Source organism: Puma concolor, chromosome D1 (genome assembly GCF_028749965.1).
Source record: "Puma concolor isolate L17-30 chromosome D1, mPumCon1.1.hap2, whole genome shotgun sequence".
Lineage (NCBI taxonomy): Eukaryota > Metazoa > Chordata > Mammalia > Carnivora > Felidae > Puma > Puma concolor.
This window is the reverse complement of record NC_141676.1, coordinates 11,060,064-11,085,182: the sequence shown is the minus strand read 5'-3', so window position 1 is coordinate 11,085,182 and position 25,119 is coordinate 11,060,064. Positions and strand designations below refer to the sequence as shown.

General features: G+C 41.1%; 1 protein-coding gene across 2 annotated transcripts; it reads left to right on the top strand.

Annotated features, from left to right (window-relative positions):
- The first annotated feature begins 526 nt into the window (after window positions 1–526).
- On the top strand, window positions 527–15,003 carry LOC112852148 (membrane-spanning 4-domains subfamily A member 3-like). 2 transcript variants are annotated; one of them, XM_025915644.2, is made up of 7 exons: window positions 736–1,026; window positions 6,059–6,230; window positions 6,880–7,014; window positions 9,474–9,530; window positions 11,447–11,605; window positions 13,844–13,945; window positions 14,566–15,003. In XM_025915644.2, the coding sequence occupies exons 2-7, from the start codon at window positions 6,075–6,077 to the stop codon at window positions 14,593–14,595; spliced, it is 639 nt and encodes a 212-aa protein (XP_025771429.1). In that variant the 5' UTR covers window positions 736–1,026; window positions 6,059–6,074; the 3' UTR covers window positions 14,596–15,003. The 2 variants fall into 2 exon arrangements, with proteins under 2 accessions (XP_086533438.1, XP_025771429.1); XM_086677312.1 differs by lacking the exon at window positions 6,880–7,014 and having other exon boundaries at window positions 527–1,026.
- The last annotated feature ends 10,116 nt before the right edge of the window (window positions 15,004–25,119 follow it).

Genomic DNA, 25,119 nt, shown 5'->3' with positions numbered 1-25,119 from the left:
AGTAGCAGGCATGACCCTGACCTCACCCTACCCAGAGCTTGAGGTTTGCACACAGCTTGGCCGAGCACTGGCTCCGGTTAGGAAAGCTGGTTAACGTTTCTATGCCATAGTTTTCTCTTCTGTGAGATTGGGTTACCTGTTATACCCTGGCCTGGAGTCATCGTGAGGCTGAAGTGAGTTAATGCGCGCAGGGCATTTAGAGTGATGACTGGTACGCAGCAATCATTCAATGCCATTAAACTACAATTTGCCTAATTTTTGTATCTTTTTTTTTTTTTTTTAATTTTTTTTTTCAACGTTTATTTATTTTTGGGACAGAGAGAGGCAGAGCATGAACGGGGGAGGGGCAGAGAGAGAGGGAGACACAGAAACAGAAACAGGCTCCAGGCTCTGAGCCATCAGCCCAGAGCCTGACGCGGGGCTCGAACTCCCGGACCGCGAGATCGTGACCTGGCTGAAGTCGGACGCTTAACCGACTGCGCCACCCAGGCGCCCCTAATTTTTGTATCTTTGACGTTGGCAGACGAACCAGCCTGTCTAAGCCTGTGAGAATTGAACGTAAGGATGCGTGTGACCACCCTCCCCCCTCCAGACGCTGCTCTTACCATCTGACTTCGTTCTTTTCTTACTGGGAAAGTGATTGTTCGACACCCCCCATCCCACAGTGCTTTCCCACCCATCTCCCTGTACTTCCTGCTTGCATTTCTTGGTCCAACCATATGTTAAGCAATGTCACAGGGCCAGCAGACGGTTACTCCTGCTGCCAGTTTCCTAATCAACGGCAAGCCTTGGGGACGCGCAGTGAAAGCAGAGTCGTCCCAGGTGCCCGTGTGGTTGGCACACTCTTCAGTCAGCCAGCACCACATTTTCACCGACTCCCCTAGAGTGTTGCCTCAGGCAAAGGTACGTTAAGCCTGAGTCCGAAGAGGCTGCAGTTTTCCAGAAAGGACACCGTCGCTGTCATTACTGAGAGTCTCCTACTCGGCTTCAGAGGGAAGACGTCTTCCAACGCTTGAAGCCTCCAAGGTAAACCCTACAGATTCGCTCTTCAGAGAAAGCCCCCTTTTTTCTTGTCTCCTGGGTGCCACCCAGGAGAGTCAGTGGGCCGTGAGGATGTCTGCAGAGTGTTCTGGTTGGTTGTCACGTAGAGATTTGGAACTGTCAGCTGCGAGCATGGCTTCCCCTTAGAGTCTGATTGTTCCTCTGGTGTTCAAAATGTTAGACATAATTGTCTAGTTATTTCTTTGGAAAGACACGGGCGTGGACACCACCTACACACACACACACACACACACACACACACACACACACACACACCTCTTAGATATATATAATCCAAGTGGCTGCCTCCAAATTCGGCTCCCGGCTGTGGGAATGAGGGATGGTCTGGACACCTGAAGTAAGGATTTAGTAAGTGAGTTTCTGCATGAGCTCAGAGGGATGGTAACGATACTCTGAAAGCCAGATTGCCAGGTTCGGGTCTCCAGCTCCTGAAATTGCTGGCCTTGTGGGTTTTGGCAAATTACTTAAGTCTCCTGGTGTTCCACTTTCTCGCCTGCAAAATGGAAAGGATCATAGCAGCAGTACCTATTTATATGGATGTGTGAGACATATGGTGGTTAAATGGGTAAAGCATTTAGTGCAATGCCTGACACACACTAAAAGCCAGATAGGTGAACTTAATGGGTTCTCGGGAAATCTACACTTCTCCCATTAAAAAAAACAAGCTCAATTGACCACATTATTGAACATAGTTTATTTTGCCTGAAGCCTGAAAATTCTCCCTGATATGTATAGTTATTTTATTTTTATTTATTTATTCTTTAATGTTTATTTACCTTTGAGAGAGAGAGAGAGAGAGAGAGAGAGAGAGAGAGAGACAGAGTGTGAGCAGGGGAGGGGCAGAGAGAGACTGAGACACAGGATCTGAAGCAGGCTCCAGGCTCTGGGCCGTCAGCCCAGAGCACAACATGGGGCTTGAACCCATGAACGATGAGAGCATGACCTGAGCTGAAGTCAGAGGCTTAACCGACTGAGCCACACAGGTGCCCCATTTATAGTTATTTTAAAAAATCAAGAGGTACCTGGGTGGCTGAGTTGGTTCAGCATCTGACTCTTGGTTTCAGCCTAGGTCATGATTTCATGGTTCATGAGTTCAAGCCCCACATTGGCCTTAGCGCAAACAGCACGAGCCTGCTTGGGATTCTCTCCCCCCACCCCTCCCATCTCTGCCCCTCCTCTACTTGTGCTCTCTCTCTCAAAATAAATAAATAAACAAAATAACAAAATAAAAAAGTCAAATGATGTGGCTAGAGGGGTGCCTGGGTGGCTCAGTCAATTAAGCATCTGACTCTTGAATTTGGCTCAGGTCATGACCCTGTGGTTTGTGGGTTTGAGCCCTGCATTGGGCTCTGCGTTCTTGGTGTGGAGCCTGTGTGGGATTCTTGCTCTCTCCTCTCTCTCTCTGATTCTCCCCCACTCCAGCTTTCTCTCTCTCAAGAAAAACAAATAAATAAACTTAAAAAATAAATGATAGATTTCCTCCTTCCAGAACTACTCGGGAGTTTCTCTGTATGAGAGGCTCCAATCCTCACAAACATATTTCACATTATCATTCATAAGGCATGGCTACATCAAGCGGGACCAAAAGTTCATTTATTTATTAAGCATGTATTCGCTGAGTGCGCAGCATGTGACAGACACAGATCTAGGCCCTGGGGTTACCAGGATGGGAAGACATCAGGTACAGGTGAACATCCAGTCAGTTGAGGTTCAGATACGTAAGTAGTAGGAAAAGGGAAGCAGAGGGCAGGGCGTTCTGAGGTAATAAAGGGGAGGCTTCCTCCAGACCCGGCCAGGACTCAAGATGGCTTCCCTCAGGAAAGTGTGGCATGTGGACTGAGAGTCAGTCTGGAAGAAGAGCAGAAATTTTCTAGGTGGAGCTTGAGGGAAAACGTGTTTCAGGAAGAGAGGAATAATACTGAGAAGGAGAGTTGAAGACTTTTGAGAACTTGATGCTTGGGGGGCATTAAAAGAAATAAAACATGGCTGGACAGAGCTGTGAGATAGGGAGGGGGAGGCGTGAAGCTGGACTAACAGGCAAGCAGGTATCTGATCATGAAGGAGCACTGCGCTCCACATTAATACATTTTAGCGAGGTAGATATCTTGTGTAAAATATAGTTGTATTTCCCAGGGCATGTGGTTGGCTGTCAGTGAAGCATGCAACTCTTGATCTTGAGGTGGTGAATCTGGGCCCCATGTTGGGTGTGGAGATCACTTAAAAAAGAATAAAATCTTTAAAAAAATGTATATATATACATATTTCCCAATGGATAAATGTTAAGCCTGAGCTTTGCAAGGTGATGTTCAACATAGATGAGAGAGGGATTTGAGGGGATTAAAAAACTTTTGTTTTACGTTTGTTTATTTTTGAGAGTGAGAGAGACAGAGCACGAGCAGGGGAGGGGCGGAGGGAGAGGAAGACACAGAATCCAAAGCAGGCTCCAGGCTCTGAGTTGTCAGCAAGGGCCTGATGTGGGGCTCGAACTCATGGATCTCGAGATCATGACCTGAGCTGAAGTCAGACGCTTAACCGACTGAGCCACTCAGGTGGCCCTGTTTGGCCATTCTTATTATTATACATCCTGACCAGGATTACATCAGGCATTTATTAAAACAGACTTTGCCGTCAACTTTTGATATTTCCTCCTTCTTGGATTCCATGCATAGTATTGAACATGGAAGGTAAGGGTTCCTTGTCATTCTGTATTTATCAGTGTTTAAACAGAGCGTGTACCTAAATGCTAGCATGGAAATCAGTATTGGCAGGACATTTTGATGAGAGGTAAAATAGCAATTTTCAATGTGATAAAGTTAAAGATAGAATGTGTTCTGACTTTCACCTTCTTAGTGCCTTTGTGAATAAATAAGCATGACACATAGCCTTTATGATAGAGAACTGGAAAGGTAAACCTTATCCTGAAAGGAAGCAGCATGGATCTAATCTGATAAAAGTGAGTGAAATTATTAGAACAATAGATCTGCCGTACAATTTGCAACAAAAAGTAGAAAGTAAGAAACCATTCTAAACTCAAAGTCAACAGTTTTGGCAGAATTCAGCAGTATATAATGGGTTTGTAGTTAATCTCTTTTTTCTTTAAAAAAAAAGCTTTTTTAAGCTTATTTATTTATTTTGAGAGAGACAGAGAGCAAGTGGAGTAGGGGTAGAGAGAATCCCAAGCAGGCTCTGCACTGTCAGCACAGAGCCCGATGTGGGGCTTGAACTCATAAACTGTGAGATTGTGACCTGAGCCAAAATCAAGAGTCAGACGCTTAACCGACTGAGCCACCCAGGTGCCCCTGTGGTTAATCTCCTACTGTCCACCTCATCAGTTGTAAAAGCAGAGAAGCATCTTGCAATCACTTTGTGTTGGAGAAGCCTGTTATCAGTTATTTTACTAGCAAAAATGGGTTTATTCAGGAAGAGTAGAGAATTGCAATTTGGGACAAGCAAGCTAACACAAAATCATATGTGAGTCCAGACAACAAAGAGAAGGAACTGCTCTTTTATAGAGGGAAAGAGGGGAATTAGGAGTTACTGTTATACCCAAAAAGTCCCTTGCAGCAGACTGGGACTTGGAAATAGAGTAGCTTTTAGTTGTGACAGCCTCTTGTTGGCTGGGCTGCTCTTCTCTGGGATAGTAAAGTGGTATTGACTTGGAAGATGCCAAGTGCTTCTCTTCCTGTTGGGTCTACAACTGAGGAGGAGGGACAGGGCACGAGAAGCCCCTGTTGTGGCGTCCTGACTCCATCTGAAACAAGTTTCCCTTTATCAGTTTTCCCACTAGGAAGTTATATTGCTCAAGATTGAACATACTGTGTGTGTGTGTGTATATATATATATTTAATTTTGTTTATTTATTTATTCTGAGAGAGAGAGAGAGAGAGAGAATCCCAAGTCACTGAAAGTGCAGAGCTTGATGTGGGGCTTGAACTCATGAACCATGAGATGGTGATCTGAGCTGAAAGCGAGTCAGACATTTAACCAACTGAGCCACTCAGGCGCCCCCAGTGTATATTTTAGCGACACATCTTTTTTAGGTGTAATGATTGAGGTGGTTGTTTGGTGAACCTTATATACAATACTTTGAGTCTTTTTTTTTTTTTTTTTTTTTGCCACAAGGCAGAGTATGAGTTAAAGTTAACATTTACCAACTGTCTATTAGGTTAGGGACTTCAGACCTTATCAAAGTTGCCTCTTGCCATGTTAATATGAAATTAAAATTATTTTCATTTTACATATGTGAACACTGAGGCTCCCATTACTAGATCACACAACTAATAAGTGGCCAAATTTGGATTTAGATTCGTCTCTTCCACGGTGCTTAAACTCTTTCCGCTGTACCGAACGGTGACCCAGAACGGTATCTTCCATATAGTACTATATAGCATAACGATTAAAAAATGTTCGACCTTAAAGTAGAATGTCCCTAATAGAGCTGAACTCAGTTATGAGCTGTGTTAAGTGTGGGTAAGTTATCTGACCTCTCTATGCCTCAATTTTTTCATCTTTAAAATCGGAATAATAATATCGCAACATAGATTGTTGGGAGGATTAAATATGTTAACACGGTCACAGCAACCAGACAGTACCTGGCATGTAGGAGCAACTCAATAAATTATACCTCTTGTTATTATAGGGAGGTGACCAAAGTCATTTTCCTCAACCAAGAGATCAACTTTCAGTGAAACCATCTGTCTGGTTGTCCAGAATTGATTTGAAGAGGGGCTATGTAATGTATACATACATATAAAAATGAGAAAGGAATCACACTTCACTGTTTCAAAGTTATGTGAGGCACTCAGACTTACTACAGTAGTTTGATGGTGTCTACTACTCCAAGACAAAATGAAATTGAACAATGTAAATTGATGCTCCATTTGTGGAGAGTCATTTTGATGTATGGACGGAAATGAACCCTTCTGTTGCACTCAAAAAATTGTAGCTGGTGGGGAAAGGGAAAACATCAAACCTTTGGATTTCTTTTCTGTGATAGCCATCAATAACCCCAGATGGCCTCCCGAGGAGATGAGAATGCAGAACTGGAGGCAGCCTCAGCAGGTGGTACCCCAGCAAGCCAGGTGGAGCCAGAGGTGGTGAATAACTCTGTCTACCAGCCCATTAATGGATCACAAAATCACCAGAAGGAGAAGTTACAGGCCCTTGGGGTAGGTCATCTTTAGTTTACAAATTGGTTTAAGACAGAAGAAAATAAATAGCATGTGGAAAACCTTGTCTATCCTCATCAGGAGAGATTTCTGAATTATTCATCACTAAGTCAATAATGTTGCTTCTTTAAGAAAAGACTGGGACCCATTTTAGACCTGGGGAGTAGGAACTGTCCTGTCAGCATTGGAGAATGGACTCCAGTCTGACCACCACCTCGGGAGGCTGAGTTCTTATGAATGCCTTCCGTATTTTAGATCTAAAAATTGGATTGACGAAAGCTTGGATGAACTGCTGTTTAATGTCTGAGTGCCTTCATCATACTATGGCCCCAAGGTGTGCTAGGAAGATATTTGACCCCGTCTGTGTTGCCAGCCATATTGCCTCTACTTTTCTACCACTGTCTGGAAGGAGTTTGTGAGAATGGACAGGAGGAGGGAGAGACGTGGTGATGAAGGGCTGTCATTGGGATCTGTGGGAATGGCATAGAACAAAAACCTCCCAGAATAAGGCTTTGCCCAGTTAAGCTTGACATTGTCATCATTACCAGCAATGATATCTCCTTTCTGAAGAAAATTCAAATGGTCTCTTCTTCATGGACACTAGTACATGACCATTATGCTTTTTTTTTTTCTTTTTTCCTTCTTATAGGCCGTCCAGATCATGAATGGAGCAACAATTCTGGCTCTGGGTGTTTTTCTAGGTGCCTTACAAAGCATATTTCGCCCCTTCCGCCCGTTTTTCTTGGTCTTCTACACAGGCTACCCACTATGGGGTGCTGTTTTTGTGCGTATTCATGTTCCCCTGACCATAGATCATTTCTTAGATACCACTGCTAGAAATGTGTTAGATTATTAAAGTGTTGTTTTTAGGTTATTTGGAGATTGCATGCTGTGGGTTTGATTTGTAATTCCTTACACAACTTTTAAAAACAAAGTGCCTTCCTGAGTAAGAGAAATCACATTTGCTGAGTACAAATTAAGTCTCAAACATTAACTTGATGTATTCATGCATTAAATCCAGCTATTACATTTATGGATGCTAAGAAAATCAAATGAAAAATGAGTATTGGTGAATTGTCTTGTGCAGTCAAGAGAGTCCTGGTTTGGGAGATAAGAGATTCGCCTGCTGATTACAGTCTGGAAATCAGAAGACTGATTTCCCCTATTTGAGTCAAAACAGAACCAATAAAATAGGCTTTGGTTCTAGGTGGTTTTAAAATTTATTTGAATAAATAAATTTGTTATTTGATTATCAACTACCTGATGTTTTCTTTTTAAAAAGATAATTAGTTGGAACTATTTGCTAATCAGACACTAATTTTTTTGTTTTTTTTTTTCTTGTCTATTCTGGTGTTAGACCTTTGAGAATTTATAAGTGTTCGGTCTCAGACTACCATGAAATCCAAGATGGGCAAGTTTAGTTGAAAATAGTAAATGGAACATGTAATTGGCAAAGAAGAAGATATAAATTTATAGCAAATCTGGGGCTCTAATTTATTCATGAGTTTAGTTTTTCAGAATCATCGACCTTCAGATCTTCTTTAAAACAAAATTGCTCATAATTTGTCAACAATCTCATATGCTGACAAAAGATGACATTCAGTTTCTGGATGCAGTATAAAACACGTAATTTGGATTTAACATTTCTGAAATTTTTAGATAGTTCCTACTATCATTTTGATGAAATACTTGGAGTCTGAATTTTTCTAGAAAACCTGAAGTACACATTTTCTCTGCATAATGAATCCTGACTATCTAAATGGAAAACTTCCATATTGTAGAACAGAGGATGGTGAAGTGTTTCAGTTATTCCATCAGGAAAGAGTTTTCTTTTCTCAGAAAGCTGGGGTCAGTATGTTGGAAAAATGTGGTCAGGAAGCCAGAGCTCATTCTTTGAAAGCATCCTCAGCATGAAGGTTCAAATCTGACCATTGGATTCCCATCGCTGGAAGCTTTGCCCCGGCTCTGTCTATCGCTGATGGAGTAAAGTCTAAGATCCACGACATTATCTGGCCTTACCTGCAACTACACCCCTGTCTCCCTCCCCTTCCCTCTGTATACGGGCCCTGCTGTTTATTGACCGTGTGATTCCTTCTATGAACCAATCTTCCTCTTACCCATCCTTATTGACCTTTGAGAAAAATATCTAAGCTCTTACCCTTTAGTTTCTTCAGTAAGATAGTAGAAATAACATGGGGGCCCTCTTTTTGGGCCATTTTTAAATGGGGAAAAAAATACATAAAAACCTTAGCTATTGTTAATAATACAAGTGCTTTAGGTGTGCCAGGCCAATTTCCAAGACCTCATCATGTATCATTTCATTCCATCCCCATATAGCTATAAGGTCAGTAATATTAACATGGGGATATGCACATCTCTATTTTACAGAAAAAGAAGTAGGCAAAAACTGAGCCTAGGTGACTGAATGAATACAAGCTGAAGATAGGGTCAGGGTGCATATGCTCTCGACCATAAAGCTCTAGTGACCCTGAACTTTCTCGTGATAACCATCTTGTTATTTGACGTGGAATCCGAAGCCTGTTCCTTTGTGTTCAGGCAGAATATTCGAGAATTGAATCTATGGAGCCAGCTCTTGCTCTCCATGATTTTGGCAACTTTGCCCTCAAACCATAGGCGTGGCTCAGCAAATTGTTGTAAGAATTTGTGGGGTATAAAACAGCATGAAATTTTGAGAAAGCCATCAACTTGTAGAGAATTCACTTTATAAAATTAGAGTCATGAAAATAATAGCTTATCAAAATAATCATTTAAAATGAGTAGGTATAGCAATGTAGACAGACTAGCTGAAGTTCTTTCAGAACATCTAATCCAATAAATCAAACCCTCATCTGAAGCTTGAGTCAGAATATGAGCATGACGTTATATATGCATGTGTATGTAAATAAATATTATTTACATTTAATATAAGTATAAGCATAAAGATAATTATATCGCATTACATATATGTCTTTATCTTATGTTTTTAAAGTATGCACGCTCATATAATGTATAAAAACAGATGTAATAAAATATCACATGTTTGCTCAAAATTTTAACTAATTAAAAATTTTATTCATACGAAATGATGAGCAACATCGAATATAATTCTCTGTGATAGAGTGTGAATTTTAGAAAGAAATTTTATGCAACCATTGCTAGATATCTACTAATTGACGGAGGACAAAATGAAAATGGTTGAGACTTAATGTTCTCTTATCTGTTTCATTTCCTGTGTTTAAACAGTTTATTGTTTCAGGATCCTTGTCTGTTGCAGCTGGGAGAAAGCCCACAAAAAAGTTGGTAAGTGGCAGTTCTTCCTGTATACCTATGATTGTGGAACTAGAAATAAGTTACCCATTAATAACAAGAGAGTAGAGGTTGGTGAATTCAACTGAGACACCGAGTCTTGTGTAATGCACAAGAAAATTCTCTTAAGGCATTCAGATGGTAAATTATCAGAAAATCATGGAGATTGTGAATGATTCCTGGGATGGTTACTTTGAATATTTGATGAATCTGAAGCTCAGAAAAAGGCTTCTTGATTTTTGTGTGTTGTGAAACTTGACTAATTCTAACTACTTTGAGTGTACCCTTTCCCACCACTAAGTCCACACCCAAAAGCCAAAAGTTCTATTCCTTTAGTGATTCCTTATACACTTCATAAGTCCCTGTTATGTGTTCTCACTAAATCATCTCTCTGCCAGCTACACGCCTTTCCTAGCTCATTCACTCTGCCTTCTCCATGGATGGCCACCTTGAACACCAATCCCTTTTCTTTTACCTTTATTCTCTGTTGATGACCTTGCTCCCTATTCTGAGAAACCCAAGCCCTTAGAAAAGAACATTCAGATGCCCTCTCTAACATCCACTTCACAGAACAGGTCTGAACCGATTCGTTTTTTATTCTAACTTCTTACCGTAGGTGACTCTGATTTTCTTCAAAGCTGTCATCCCTATTTGAATACTAGATTCTGTTCCTTTTTTTTTCCCACCTGAGTGCATCACTCTAAATGTCTTTCTGCTAGATTTTTTCAATCAGCCTATCAGCATCCAGTTACTAATCTAAGCAGAAAAAAAATACCTTGACCTTATTTTCTCCTGATAGCTATGGGCACAATTTGCTTTTCCTTCTGTAGTTAAACTCCTCAAAGGAATTATCTACACTCTGTCTCCAGTTCCAATCTACCCAGTAAGGGCTTTATTTTCCAATAAAGCTTTATTTTCTTCCCTACCTATCGAGTAAGAACTTCCAATCTACCCAGGAAGGGCATTGTTTTATAATAAGGCTTTATTTTCTTCCCTGTTACATCTTTGTAAACACTCTCCTTAAGATCACTACTGATTTCTCTGTTGGCAACGCACAGATCAATTCCCGGTCCTCATCTAACTTGATTCATGGGCAGCATTTAGTATGCAGTGGATCACTCATTCCTCCTTCCAATAATTTCTTCATTTAGCTTCTAGATCACTTCCATTAGCTGGTTTCCTCTTGTCTTTTCAGTGTCCCCTTCTCAATCTCCTTTCCTTTGCTTCTCTCTGACCTTCAAAAGTTGGGGTTCCCCAGAACTCAATTCCTTGTTACCTGCCCTACTCACTCCTTTGGTGACCTCATCCATGCTCCTGGCTTCAAGTGACATTGCATGCCCACAACCCTGAAATAAACACTTCCAGCCTAGATCTCCCTCTGGGCAACATGCCGGTGGATCTCATTGCTTCCACTTAAGAGTTCTAAAATCTCCCAAACTCTATCCTAATCTTCCTCCTCCAACCTTCTCCCTCCATTTCCTCCCCATATCAGCTGATGGGCACTCCCTCTTTCCAGATTCCCAGGCCCAAACCCTGAGGATTATCCCTGACTTCTCTTTCTTTGACAATCTTGAATCCAATTGATTCACACATCCTGTTGGCCCTATGTTCAAGCTAAATCTGACTTTGACTGTTTCTCATCCAGTCAGACACCATCTTTCATAACCGGGTTCCTTGCTTCTACCGCTGGCCCTGTCTACACTAGTCCTGCTTGAGACCTCAGTGCTCCCATTAATCTAACTGCATTGCCCCTTGCTCAAAATCCTCCAGGGACTCTATATTTTCCTCAGAGTAAGAACCAAAGTTCTTCTTAAGACCCGCAGGTCTTAGATGGGGGTTTAAATGAATTGCTACCAAAGGAAGGAAGCATGTGCTTCCTATATTAATTGAAAATTCCTGTTCTTTTTTAGGTGGAACACAATTTTGGAATGAATATTGCCAGCACTACCGTTGCTCTAGTTGGGTTTGTTTTGGTCTCGATCAATTTAGCAGTTAATAAGTATTCTCTCAAGGGATGTCCGTCTTCACAGTCACTGGACTTATGCATTTGCATGGACGTCTTATCAAACGTATGTTTTCAAAAATTATGTTTAATTATAAAATATTCCAAATGATCTCAGATGTACAGAAGAATATCATATCGGGTATCATGCTACCTTGATTTGAATCCGGGCTTTGCCACTTATTAGCTCTACAATGAAGGGCAAATTAGATAGTGTTTCAATGTGCTCATCTTTTTTTTTTTATTATTAGTTTTTGAGAGAGAGAGAGAGAGAGAGAGAGACAGAGTATGAGTAGGGGAGGAGCAGAGAGAGAGGGAGACACAGAATCTGAAGCAGGGTCCAGGCTCTGAGCTGTCAGCACAGAGCCGGATGCGGAGCTTGAACCCACAAACTGTGAGATCGTGACCCGAGCTGAAGTCGGATGCCTAACAGACCGAGCCACCCAGGCGCCCCAATTTGCTCATCTTTGATATGAGGATGGTAATAGTATCAATCTCACAGGGTTGATGTAAGGGTTAAACAAGTTCATATTTGATGAGCAATTAAAACAGTGCACATTGGGGCGCCTGGGTGGCTCAGTTGGTTGAGTGTCCGACTTCGGCTCAGGTCATGATCTCGCGGTCCATGAGTTCGAGCCCCACATCGGGCTCTGTGCTGACAGCTCGGAGCCTGGAGCCTGCTTCGGATTCTGTGTCTCCTTCTCTCTCTGCCCCTCCCCTGCTCACACTCTGTCTCTCTCTCTCAAAAATAAGTAAACAGTAAAAAAAAAAAAAAAAAAACCCAGTGCACATTGTGTTATAATATTAGTATTTATTGCTGCTGCTACTATTACACTCCCCAGAGAAATTAAATGAAATTTTTTAAATTTCATATCTTACTTAATAAAACTGACTTGGGAGATTTACAGTGTTCTCTGTGACCTGGGATTTTTGAATCATGAGTCACCGAAGTTTGGAATGTGGTACTTCACGTTGGAATTTTGGGGGTATATTATTTTTAAAGGGAAGCTCCCTAAGAAACTTTTCAAATGATGTTGTTGTTTGCGTTAGATATTCTCCCTCTTCTGAGGTCAATTTAGAATTAAGGTTTTCCTTTAAATTTGCCTTTTTTCTCCGTGATGACCTATTTGATGACCTATTTTTACTGCCTGACTCCCAGTCCTCCTGTTTGCTGGCAAAGAAGTTTGTGCCTCATTTTTTTTCTTTCTGAAATGTATTGTTAATTATCTAAGTTTATATTTCTATGGGTCTGGGTTTTTTGTTGTTGTTGTTGTTGTTGTCGTTTTCAGGTGGGTTTTGTAGTATTTTCCTTCTGGAGCAATCTTGTGTTTGCTTCTCCTTCGAGGTGCCTCAGTGATAATAGCAGGATCGCTAGTCTAGTAATTTTGTGTTTAATATTTCAGTTTAGTGTTTAGTTTCTAGGGATGGCATAGACACATAAACCTTCTAATAAAATCCCATTAATGAAATGGTGGGGGGTCTTTTTTGTCCATTGTTCTGAACTACCTACTCATTTCTTTAGTTGGCTATGACTCAGATTCCTAGACGTTAGCAAGAATATCAGAATTTTGCCTTTACAGCCTCTTCAGCTGTGACCACTTCACGTGGTTGATAAAAAATGCAATGTATCTCTCTCTCCAGGTAAATTTTTTCCATTTATCTATTTATTATTTACTTATTTAAAAAAATTTTTTTTAATGTTTATTTATTTTTGAGACAGAGAGAGACAGAGCATGAACAGGGGAGGGTCAGAGAGAGAGGGAGACACAGAATCTGAAACAGGCTCCGGGCTCCGAGCTGTCAGCACAGAGCCCGATGTGGGGCTCGAACCCACAGACCACGAGATCATGACCTGGGCCGAAGTCAGACGCTCAACCGACTGAGCCACCCAGGTGCCCCATTATTTACTTATTTTTAAAGTTTATTTATTTATTTTGAGAGAGAGAGAGAGGGTACGCAGGGGAGAGGCAGAGAGAGAGAGGGAGAGAGAGAATCCCAACCAGGGCAATGCTGTCAGCAGAGAGTCCAACATGGGGCTTGATCCCACGAACCGTGAGATCATGACCTGAGCCAAAATCAAGAGTCAGACACTTAACCAACTGAGCCCCCCAGGCCCCGGTTTCTATGTTTTTAGGTTGATGAGGTGTCTCTTAAAGAATGTTGGTGTGTGCCTGTGTCTTAAACCTAATCTATGGTTCACTTTGTTCTGTTTTAAAGGAGGGAGATGTTATATTTGGTTTCTTGATAACATGTTTTCCCTCTGAATGTTTGTACTATGTGTCATATGAGGCATCATATCTCCTAGGGCATCATGTCTCTAATGCTCATCCTTACGTTGCTGGAATTATGCATCAGCATCTCTGTTTCAGCCATGTGGTGTGCAGAAAACGCATGTAATTCCAGAAAGGTGAGTTTGTTTCCATGACTAATAATTCACATGGTCTGCTAAGGTTTAAGGTTCTCTCCGACTTCTAGAGTTGAAAAGATATTTTATGTAGTAAGGATTTGTGGGGTCCCTGGAGTTAGAGATTGTATGAAAGTGAGGGATGGAATGAAGGCTGGAAAAGGATTCTGATGTGAAAATCTAACCGGAACCAATATATTTAAAATAATATTCAATACATTTATAACATCACAGTATGATCTTATAGTAATATAATTAGTGTGATAATAAATGACAATATCAATAATAATACAGTTACTACAATATAATAATTTAATAATAATATTTAACATATTTTTATACAGATATAATTAAGTTCAATAATTTCCATGTAACCTGTCAGTTTCTAACTGTATACCCAGGAAAAACCATGAATTCTTTCTAGATTTTAGGTAACTCACCTATAAGGTGAAAACATTTTCATTGTCTTCTGACATTGGTTGGGAGGACTATGTATATAAAACTTTAGCATAGTAGTAATCAGTGAACACATATTATTGACGATAATCATGATGATTAAGGAAGGGATGGAAGGAGAGGGAGATGATGATCCTTTTCTTGGAAACTGATGTTTTATTTTCCAGGCGATTTCCTCACCTGGTAATTCTGTGTAAGCAGAAATGCCTCCTGATGAAACTAAATCTGAGAGCAAGGAAGTTCAACCTCAACTCTCCAATGAGTCAGAGCTTCATCAAAGACCTCAGGAAGACAGGAGCCTCCTCTCTTTACGGCACGAAGAAACTTGAATATCTGACTCAACTTTTTTGTTTTTGTAAATTCTGTGCTCACCACTCCAAAGTTGTTCCCATAATCGGTGCTCTTTCTTCTTACCCACCTACTCCATTGCCTTACAAGGTTTAAAGGAAGCACGCAGAATAATTCCCGTTTTATGAATTCTCTCTAAATCCAACTCCCAACCACCCATTGAGAAGGAAAACGAGTCATATGTTTTTTGCAGAAAAATGGTTCTTGACTTTAGCTGACGTCAGCATTGTAAAACCTCAAATAAAAAATCATCATTATCATCGTTAAGATCATTTTTTCTCACATTTGAGGGGGGTAGGGTCATGTCTCAGAGGTTTTATTTCGGTCAGCTTCTGAGATTCCCACAAGCCCTGATACGTAAACGATGGTGTCGATCGGGGACTTTGAGAGCAATATCAATCAACATTTGTTCTTCAAAGGATGGTGAGAAACTGTAAAACGGAGAAGTAAGGAATAAGGGCTTTAGATCCTTACAGATCTGGGTTTAAATTGTGATACCGTCACTTGTTACCTGTGTGAAGTTGAGCAAGTTACTTAAGCTCCCTGACCTGTTTTTCCTCATCCATAAAATGGGTGTAATGTCAATGGACTACCTCATCGGTTGTTATAAGGCTTCAGCCCTTGTAAGTGGTACGTAGAACCGCAAGTACTAAGTGGCCGTTGTTGGTGCCGCCACTGCTGTTAAGGCTGGGGTGGGACGGTGATCAGATGTGCAGGGAGGATGGCAGAAACCCTCACTTCCATTGTGGCTCCTCCCATCCCCCTGGTGACATCAATGGCTGTCTTTTTAAGGTGGCAGTTTGATGTTAAGTCTCCTCCTGATATATCTGGTTCCCGATTTATCTTCTGCTGAAGTGCTTATGTTTCAGATTTAGAAGTTAATTCCCCTCTCTTGATACTAAGCTGAGTCATTCATAATGTCTGTAAGTTCATACCCATAGGCTATTCTTAGCATCATGTTTACCACATGGGCAAAAATTCTTTCATACTCTTCTCTACTAATTGTTGCCTCTCTTCTTCAGAACACACACACACACACACACACACACACACACACACACTCATTGTATATATAATATTGGTCCCTGGACCAATATTATATATATAATATATATATATATATTATATATATATAATATATTTTTATGTTTTTTTAATCCATTCAGCAATATTTAGGGAATGTCTACTGTGTGCATGCGCTGTGTGAAAAGTTTGATGTGCATTAGAGAATGATATATAGTCTCTGCTCTCAGGTTGCTCATAGTGAGGGATTTAGACCCAATGGAAATGTGTAATTACAACATGCAGTAATAAGGGCTGTGGTAGGAAAAATATAGGAATCTTGGGAAGACATAGGGAGAATTTCTAACCTGGGTTAGAGGGGATATCATTTTTTTAGAAGACTTTTCTTCTAAAATGAGGTCTTAACTATTACTAGAATTTGCACGATGAAGGGGGATTCATGCAAAAGTCTTTCAGCTGAAGAGAATTGGGGATATCCAGGGAACTAACAGGAGAGTTTAGTGTATCTAACTTTGATGTGTGTGGGAAAGATGGCAAGGTAAAACTTTGGAGAGAGAAAAAGCACACGCTTCACAGGAGACCACAAGACAGAGCAACTCTAGGAGTCTTCAGAAGCAGTTGAAAATTTCTGCAGTGGTGTTGAGCTGGCTTATATCGACTTGTGAGAGCTGATTTTAAATTTGCAGGGACCGCAAGTTAACATATTTTTGGTAGCTGACAATTGGCTATGGTGGTAGTATTTACACCTCAGAGATTGGTAGAAGCCACAAGTCACATTCCCACCCTACCCTCTAGCTTTGGAAAGCCAGTTGTTGAATATCCACCAGCACACCACTGGATAAATATGGACAAGCCATGCACTTACTTGAAATTTAGAGATCTCCTTTGGAAGGAGTTAGTGGAGGAAAGGTTGATTAGGAATCTGATACAGTATACAAGGCAAAAAACTTCAGTTGAAGGAAAGGTATTTGTAGTAACATTTGTATCAACATTTTCATTATTTAATTCTATTTTTCTCCTCTAATATGTTATAAATAAATCAATCATTTCTTTGCATTTTGCCAAAGATAACGGCTAACAAATTTTGATCAAAACAGGATCGCTACAGGATTTTGACATCCTGTAGTGGATATTGTGATTGACTAGCCAGCATTCATTCTAGCTATCCCCAGATTGATGGCAACCTTGAGATTTTGGGGGAGTTGACCTCACCCTGGGCTCCACCATGATAGATCCAGATCCATCAGAACACTTCCATTTGTGACTCTATCAGCCCATAAAATGTTCCTGGACCAAGGCTTGATTCAGTTGTGGAACCATCATCATTAAGTTGGAGTCTTTGTTGACAAATGTAAAATATGAGCAATGTATTTGTGAATTAAGATGCAGCTGGAACTAGTAGCTACTAGTGGTCGTGGCAAAAACTAACCTCAGTATTAAACTGAAGGCGATGTAAGAGAATTTCAGAAAATAGAAATCGAACTCTCACCTAACCACCTCTGAAATTTAGCCTATTTCTGGAACTGAAAGTCTCAGGAACACATACATTGTTTGTATTGTTCAACAGCATTTGTTGCAAATATCTTCTCCCATTCTGATTTTGTCTTGTTTTATTTTGATGTTTTTGTTAGCTCTTGTTACGTTTCCACCCCACGTTTTTGTTGTAGCTGTATTTACTCAACGTTTCATCATGATTTATGCCTTTCGTGTTTTGTGCAAGAAACCCTTCCTTACCTCAAGTCCATGGAGACATGATTATTTAATACATCTGTAATTTACTTTATAGAGAATGACATCATCATCATCATCATCATCATCTTTTTAGAAAGCTAATAATTCTAGAAATTTATGTACTATATTGTAGCACACAAACATTCAAGCATCTATCCAGAACTTCCTCTTTGAGGAACTTTGTTGTTGTTGTGAAAATACCACATTGTTTGAGCTGCACGGTATAATTATTTTGGGGTAGTACAGACATTTGACGGTATAATTCTTTAAGTCCATGAGCATGGAATATATTTCTATTAATTTTGTCTTCTTCAATTTCTTTCATTAATGTCTTATAGTTTTCAGTTATTCTCCTTAATTGTATGATTTTTCCTTTCAAGATCTTGCTCATTTTTCACTATATGTGCATCTACAAGTGGGGGAAATTTGCTTTCCTTTTTAAAGATCAGTATAGATCCTTAGTCTCTCTCTCTCTCCCTCTCTCTCTGCCCCTCCCTGACTTGCTCACTCTCAAAGTAAATAAATAAATTTTTAAAAACCTTAAGAGATAAAATTATAAGTTGTAGGGTCATTTTGTCCCTATTTCCATTGAACAATAATTCATGAAGTCAAACATTTAAAATAAAGCCACAACCCAAGAAAGGGTTAGATAAATTGTCACAATTTGATACTGATTAAAAATGAACCGGAGTAGTCCATAAAAGTATTTGCCTCTAGATGAATTGTCTCACCATATCTGATGTAGATGTTGCTTAGCTGAGACTCGGGACTTAATGATGTGGCTTGAAGTGTTGGGATTCGGCGTCGATGGCCAAGAAAGAATTCTTGAGACGTCTTTGGTGCAAAAAGGTGTTTGTATTAAAGCATGGGGACAAGACCTTGGGCAGGAAGAGCTGTACTGGGTTTGTGACAGGTGACTGATTATATACATTCAGGCTGGGAAGGGGTTAGGGACAGCCTAAGTCTCTAAGGAATTTTGGAAACAAGGTTTCCAGGACCTTGAGGGGCTAGCTATTGTTAGGAAAAGATAATTTATTACTGTTTAGTAAAAACTCAGTCATGAGACACTTCAGATGTTTATCAGGGGACCATAAGCTTGGAGTATGATTGCCAAAATATGTCTTGGGAGGGGGTAGAGATAAAGAAGTTTTCAAAGGCATTTTTATATGTTAAAGTAGACTTGGGATCCTGGGGGGTCAGGATAATGTTAAGCTGAGATTCCCTTTTGCCCTTAGCAAAGTGTCATCATTAAGACAGCTGAGCTCCCGGACAAAGGTCACTCTGCCTCTCTTACGGACTTGTCAATGGCTGTAAGTTGTGAGGAAAATTAATTTTTTCCTTCTGCCTTGGTTTTCCACATCATTAAGATTTTTGAGTTGATGCTGGAATGATAAGCCATTGGGCTGGAATGAGTGTATGCTACATGTGAGAAGGACATGAAAATAGAGACAAATTCTGGATGTCTGCCATCTCCCTAATAAGTGGCCCACAAAGATGAAAGAAACAGACTTTTTAAATGAGGAAGTTATCAAGAAAGAATACATGGATAATTTTTTTTTTTTTTATAACAAAGCACACGGGTGGGTCTCCAGTTCAAAAATGGCCCCTGACTATCCAGTAAAATTAATGTGTAAGATTTACATTAAATCCAAACATCATGTATTTTCACCTCTATGGGTGAAGAGATATTATACAAATCTCTAGAGAGAAAATACATGGCACATACAAATATTTGTAATTAAAAGTTACATTGGAATTGCTAAAATGAACTATAGATGAAGAAAATAGAGTGAATGATTCTGAGCAAAAGAATATTTTCCCGTTCAAACTCTATGCCTCTTTAGAATTCAATCAAGTACAAGGGTGTAAAACAGGAAATGTTCAGGCTAGCAAAATCCCAAAAACCCTATCTCCCAGGTACCCTTTCCCAGCTTGTAACTGGAGAGTGTGTTCTACCCTGACCATGAGTAAATTGAAAACGGAGCTAGGGAGCCCTGCAGGGGGCGCTCTCGCACACATACCACTCCCCCACCCCCCCCCCCCCCCCCCCCCCCCCCCCCGCACCCCAGCCTGCCTTACCAGCAGGAGGAAGGAAGATAAGAATTATTTTAGCAAGAGAGGATATTTTCACATAGAATTTTATCTTCTGGGGCGCCTGGATGGCTCAGTCGGTCAAGTATCCTACTTCGGCTCAGGTCACGATCTCACAGTTCGTGGGTTTGAGCCCCGCCTCAGGCTCTGTGCTGAAAGCTCAGAGCCTGGAGCCTGCTTCGGATTCTGTGTCTCCCTTTCTCTCTGCCCCTCCCCCACTCGCTCTCTCTCTCTCTCTCTCTCTCTCTCTCAAAAATAAACATAAAAAAAATTATTTTCTACTTTTAAGAAAAAGAAGAAAGATTTCTCCTTGTCTGTGCAACGACGCACTCACCTCCACCTGCAGCCAGTGAAAAGCCACCACAACCTCAAATCCTTGTTTTTCACCAATGAACTCTTGTACAGAGTAATCCTCCTTATTTTCCTTCTGAAATCTAATAAAAGCTGAGCTTTCCTTGTCTTTTTGGACTCGCCTGCAGGTTGCCATACTTTGCTTGTCTCAAATTGCAAATTCCTTTGCCATTCCTGAGCAAACTCATTTTGCTGTTAGAACAACTGGCTGTTGTTTTGTCTTTGTTTTCGGTGTTTTTGTTCTTTAAGGTTAACACTACCAACCTGCAATGGTACACTAAGCAAGAGAAACACACGGGATCAAGGAAATAGGGAGCCCAGTGTCAGACAGGGCAGTGGAAAGTAATACGATGACTGCAGTGTGACATGCTTAGAGGTAACTAGTCCAGACTGGAACAAGGGTAGACAGGTGATCCAGGAAATAATCTGTGCTACCTTATTCTCCAGGGTTAGCAATGGGAAAAAGAGGATTGACAGGCAATTTATACCACACTTGGAAGGTACTGGGAGATAAAATTACGTTTGCTGGGCACCTGGGTGGCTCCATCAGGTAAGCATCCGACTCTTGATTTTGGCTCACTCAGGTCATGATCTCCCGGTTCATGAGCTTGAACCCCAGGTGGGGGTCTGCACTGACAGCATGGAAACTGCTTTGGGATTCTCTCTCTCTCCCTCTCTCTCTGCCCCTCCTGTCCTCAAAATAAACAAACATTAAAAAAATTACATTTTCACCAATAAGCCGATAAAGAATAGGAAATTGTGGAAAGTTTGGAATAATACTGAAAACAGTAAAAAGTGAATATGAGCAAATATCCCAATATAGTTATTTTAGGAGGGCAGCGGGAAAGGCAGAGGATTCAGGAAATCTCACAAGCTCATCATCCATACGAGGAATACGAGTTGATGTCTGCCCCTTGCCCATGTTTCTAGGTGTCTCATATTCTCCCCACTAAGCAGATGTTTTTGGTCACAAGAGAACAAATATATTACATGCGTATCATTTTCCCTGTGAAAGTGCCATTTGGGGAGCTGGAAAGAGTGGGAGCAGATAAAGAATGAACATGTGCAGGACCTTGGCAGTTCAGTGGCCCAGACTGGCAGATAAGCTCCAATTTCAAAGAAGGGTTCAAGGAGATTTTAAGCACCTGAGGCAGTCTGTGTCAATCTTTCTCTTCCCGTTTCTGGAGTCATGTAAATGAAGAGACAAAGGTTTTCTTTTTTTTTTTAGAGCCACCTGGCCTGTTTTTCTTATTTAAAAAGAACAATATTTTCTTATTTCCTTCCTTCCTTTCCTTCCCAGTTTCCCAGGGAATCCTGGAGTTTGGTGTCAGTTTGGGCCTCTCTGGGCCTCTCACCCTTATTTATTTATTTATTTATTTATTAAAAAAAAATTTTTTTTTAACGTTTTTTATTTATTTTTGAGACAGAGAGAGACAGAGAATGAACAGAGAGAGAGGGAGACACAGAATCAGAAGCAGGCTCCAGGCTCTGAGCCATCAGCCCAGAGCCTGACGCGGGGCTCGAACTCATGGACCATGAGATCGTGACCTGAGCTGAAGTCGGACGCTCAACCAACTGAGCCACCCAGGCGCCCCTAAAAAAAAAATTTTTTTTTAATGTTTATTTTTGAGAGAGAGAGAGAGAGAGAGAGAGACCGAGTGTGAGTGGGGGAGGGGCAGAGAGAGAGGGAGACACAGAATCCGAAGCAGGCTCCAGGCTCTGAGCTGTCAGTGCAGAACCCCATGTGGGAGAACCCACGAACCATGAGATCATGACCTGACCCGAAGCTGGACACTTAACCGACTGAGCCACCCAGGCATCCTTCTGTTGTATTTATTGAACCCATACTCTGGGTTGTAGAAACCAGAGGGTGGGTAGGGGGAGACAGAGAGAATAAGGCTGTAATAATTCCTTTGGGAGTATCAGAAAATACCCGCTAAGAGATAGCAACTTTCCATTTGTAACATGCAAACTGGTGCCTACTTATCTCAAGGAAACTGAGCATTCAGTTTGAGAAAACAGTTGTTCAGATGGGATCTGAAAGCAAATTTCTTCTGAGTTTGGAAAGACAAATCCAGTGTGTAGTGTGTACCTGGAGAAGAAGCTTCGCTTGTGGAAAAGATGTTGCATGGATGGAAAGTGCCTGCAAATACACTGCCCGGAGGAGGAAATGCACGGCCTGCAGGAAACCTTTAACTATGATCTCTTCCTTTCAGGCAGAGGCATGATTAAAACTCATCTGGACGATTTTGCCTCCACCAAAACAGGAAAGTCATGTTGGCCTAGGTTTCAGTGTTCACGATTGTGAAAGACAACAGTGCGTGCTGAAAGGACCCACATGTGGGTCCAGGAGAGGGTAGGCCTCTCAGGAGCGGTGGGAAGAGGGGGCTGGTGAAACCCACGTGTGAAACAGTCTGGAAGCCCGAAGATATGTCTTCCGTTTCTGATCTGCATTATGCTATTGAAAATTCTTGCAAACGAGTATCCTGTCCGAACACCAAAGACCATCCTCCATTTATTTCCCGTCTAAATCTCAAGCCTAGTCTCTAATTTTTTGCTGCATGCATCATGCACTATTCCGGGCTCCCAGGAAACACCATCAACGGGCATTTCTTCAGGCAATTTGCCAGCAGATGTGGTCTCATTTCACTGAGGGAGAGGCAAGCAATTTTAAATCCTGGCTCAAATGATACTTGGCTCAGGGAATCTCTTCCTTGAACGCTGCGTAGCCCTTATCAGGTAGAGTTGTTACAATCTCCTGTGTTTCCAGCGGCATCTGACATATTGGAGACCTGATCTCATTTATCTACGTCCTACTCTGCTAGCTTGTGAGGGTGAGTGGGGCCAGTGCTGGGACCATGGTATCCACCCCTGCATGCTCGGTGACAGAGCAGTGCCTGACCCAGAGCCTGATGTCCTTTCTGGATAAACATGTAAGTAAACGAGTGTTCTTTCTTTTCTTTCTTTCTTTCTTTCTTTCTTTCTTTCTTTCTTTCTTTCTCTTTCTTTCTCTTTCTTTCCATTTGCAAAACATTTATTATTTTATTTTAATTTAATTAATTTTATTTTATTTTATTTTATTTTATTTTATTTTATTTTATTATGAATATAATTTATTGTCAAATTGGCTTACATACAACACCCAGTGCTCATCCCAACAGGTGCCCTCCTCAATGCCCATCACTCACTTTCCCTTCTCTTCCCCCAGCCCCCCTCAGTTTGTTCTCTGTATTTAAGAGTCTCTTGCGGTTTGCCTCCCTCCCTCTCTGCTTGTAACTGTTTTTTTCCCCTTCCCTTCCCCCATGGTCTTCTGTTGAGTTTCTCAAGATCCACATATGAGTGAAAACATGGCATCTGTCCTTCTCCGATTGACTTATTTCACTCAGCATAATACCTTCCAGTTCCATCCATGTTGCTGCAAATGGCAGGATTTCATTCTTTCTCATTGCCAAGTAGTATTCCATTGTATATATAAACCACATCTTCTTTATCCATTCTTCAGTTGATGGACATTTAGGCTCTTTCCATAATTTGGCTATTGTTGAGAGTGCTGCTATAAACATTGGGGTACATGTAAGGAGTGTTATTTCTTAATTCCAATAAGACATTGGTTAGGTCCACAAGTTGCCAGAGGCACAGTGGGAAGATGGCACACGGGTTAGTAAATTTCTGTCATGAAAGGTATGCTTATATATCATGTAATGTCCTCTGTTCACACACATATCTCAGTTTCCTGGAGAATGAGGGGGAATTTTATCACATCTCAGAGACACATTGCAGGTGACTAGAGGTGCAATTTGTAGTATCTCATAGTTTAAGGAAGAGCCACTCTGGGTTATGTCTGTAGTTAAACTCAAATAAAACAATCCCAGATCTGTGAATCTTAACCTGTGTATTCATTTTTCTAGCTAGTTATGCTATTAAAATGAGCACCTTCATTAAGCTGGGACCCTAATTTAGATACCTTGCTCGGTCCGATGCTGCTTCGATCGGCCTATAAGATTTATTTATTTATTTATTTATTTATTTTTATTTTTTATTTTATTTATTTATTTATTTTTTTTTTTTATTTATATATGAAATTTATTGTCAAATTGGTTTCCATACAACACCCAGTGCTCATCCCAAAAGGTGCCCTCCTCAGTACCCATCACCCACCCTCTCCTCCCTCCCACCCCCCATCAACCCTTAGTTTGTTCTCAGTTCTCAACAGTCTCTTATGCTTTGGCTCTCTCCCACTCTAACCTCTTTTTTTTTTTTTTTTTTTTTTTTTGTTCCCCTCCCCCATGGGATTCTCTTAAGTTTCTCAGGATCCACATAAGAGTGAAACCATATGGTATCTGTCTTTCTCTGTATGGCTTATTTCACTTAGCATCACACTCTCCAGTTCCATCCACGTTGCTACAAAACGGCCTATAAGATTTATTACCAAGTTCACGCCCCTTATTTCTCCATGGCCGCATCCTCACCATCACAGAAATCAAAGCAGCAGAGTCAGTGTAACATTTAGGAGCTCATGGAGTCTTTTGTGTGAACACTTAGCTGCCACACTCTATCAGGAAAGGCCCATGGCATTCTTCCTGTCCAGTCTTGGAGCCTGTCTGCTGCAGACTCATACATATAGTGTCCAAAAGTCAGGAAGAGAGAGAAAGACAATAAATATTGAAGTCAGAGACCAATTCAGAGATCCAGAGGCTAAGACACACTTGAAGACAGTGTTTCAGCCTTTGATTGTGTGTGAAGGCAAGTACACTTTAAACAGGGAAGACGGGATGCCTGGGTGGCTCAGTGGGTTAAGCGCCTGACTTTGGCTCAGGTCGCGATCTCACAGCTTGTGGGTTCAAGCCCTGCGTCGGGCTCTGTGCTGACAGCTCAGAGCCTGGGGCCTGCTTCGGATTCTGTGTCTCCTCTCTCTGCCCCTCCCCTCTCTGTCTCTCTCTCTCTCTCTCAAAAATAAACATTTAAAAAAAATAAACAGGGAACACAGGCTTCTCAAGGGTACCTTTGGGAAACTTCTGGCACAGAAACGGCCAAGTAGAGAAAGCTCCAGAAGAGAAGAACATCTCTTTCTGTCCTGCGGTTCTCTCTCACCTCCTCAGTCTCCACTCAACTGTTTTTGTTTTTTTGTTCTTTCTGGTTCTGTAAATGGTCCGGGTCGCAGGTGGGTCTATTCTCCA

Coding starts and splice junctions, on each gene's coding strand:
- LOC112852148 (XM_025915644.2), top strand. CDS start 6,075: ATGGCCTCCCGAGGAGATGAGAATGCAGAACTGGAGGCAGCCTCAGCA. Junction 11,606..13,843: donor GCATGGACGTCTTATCAAAC/GTATGTTTTCAA, acceptor CATATCTCCTAG/GGCATCATGTCTCTAATGCT. Junction 13,946..14,565: donor ACGCATGTAATTCCAGAAAG/GTGAGTTTGTTT, acceptor TTTATTTTCCAG/GCGATTTCCTCACCTGGTAA.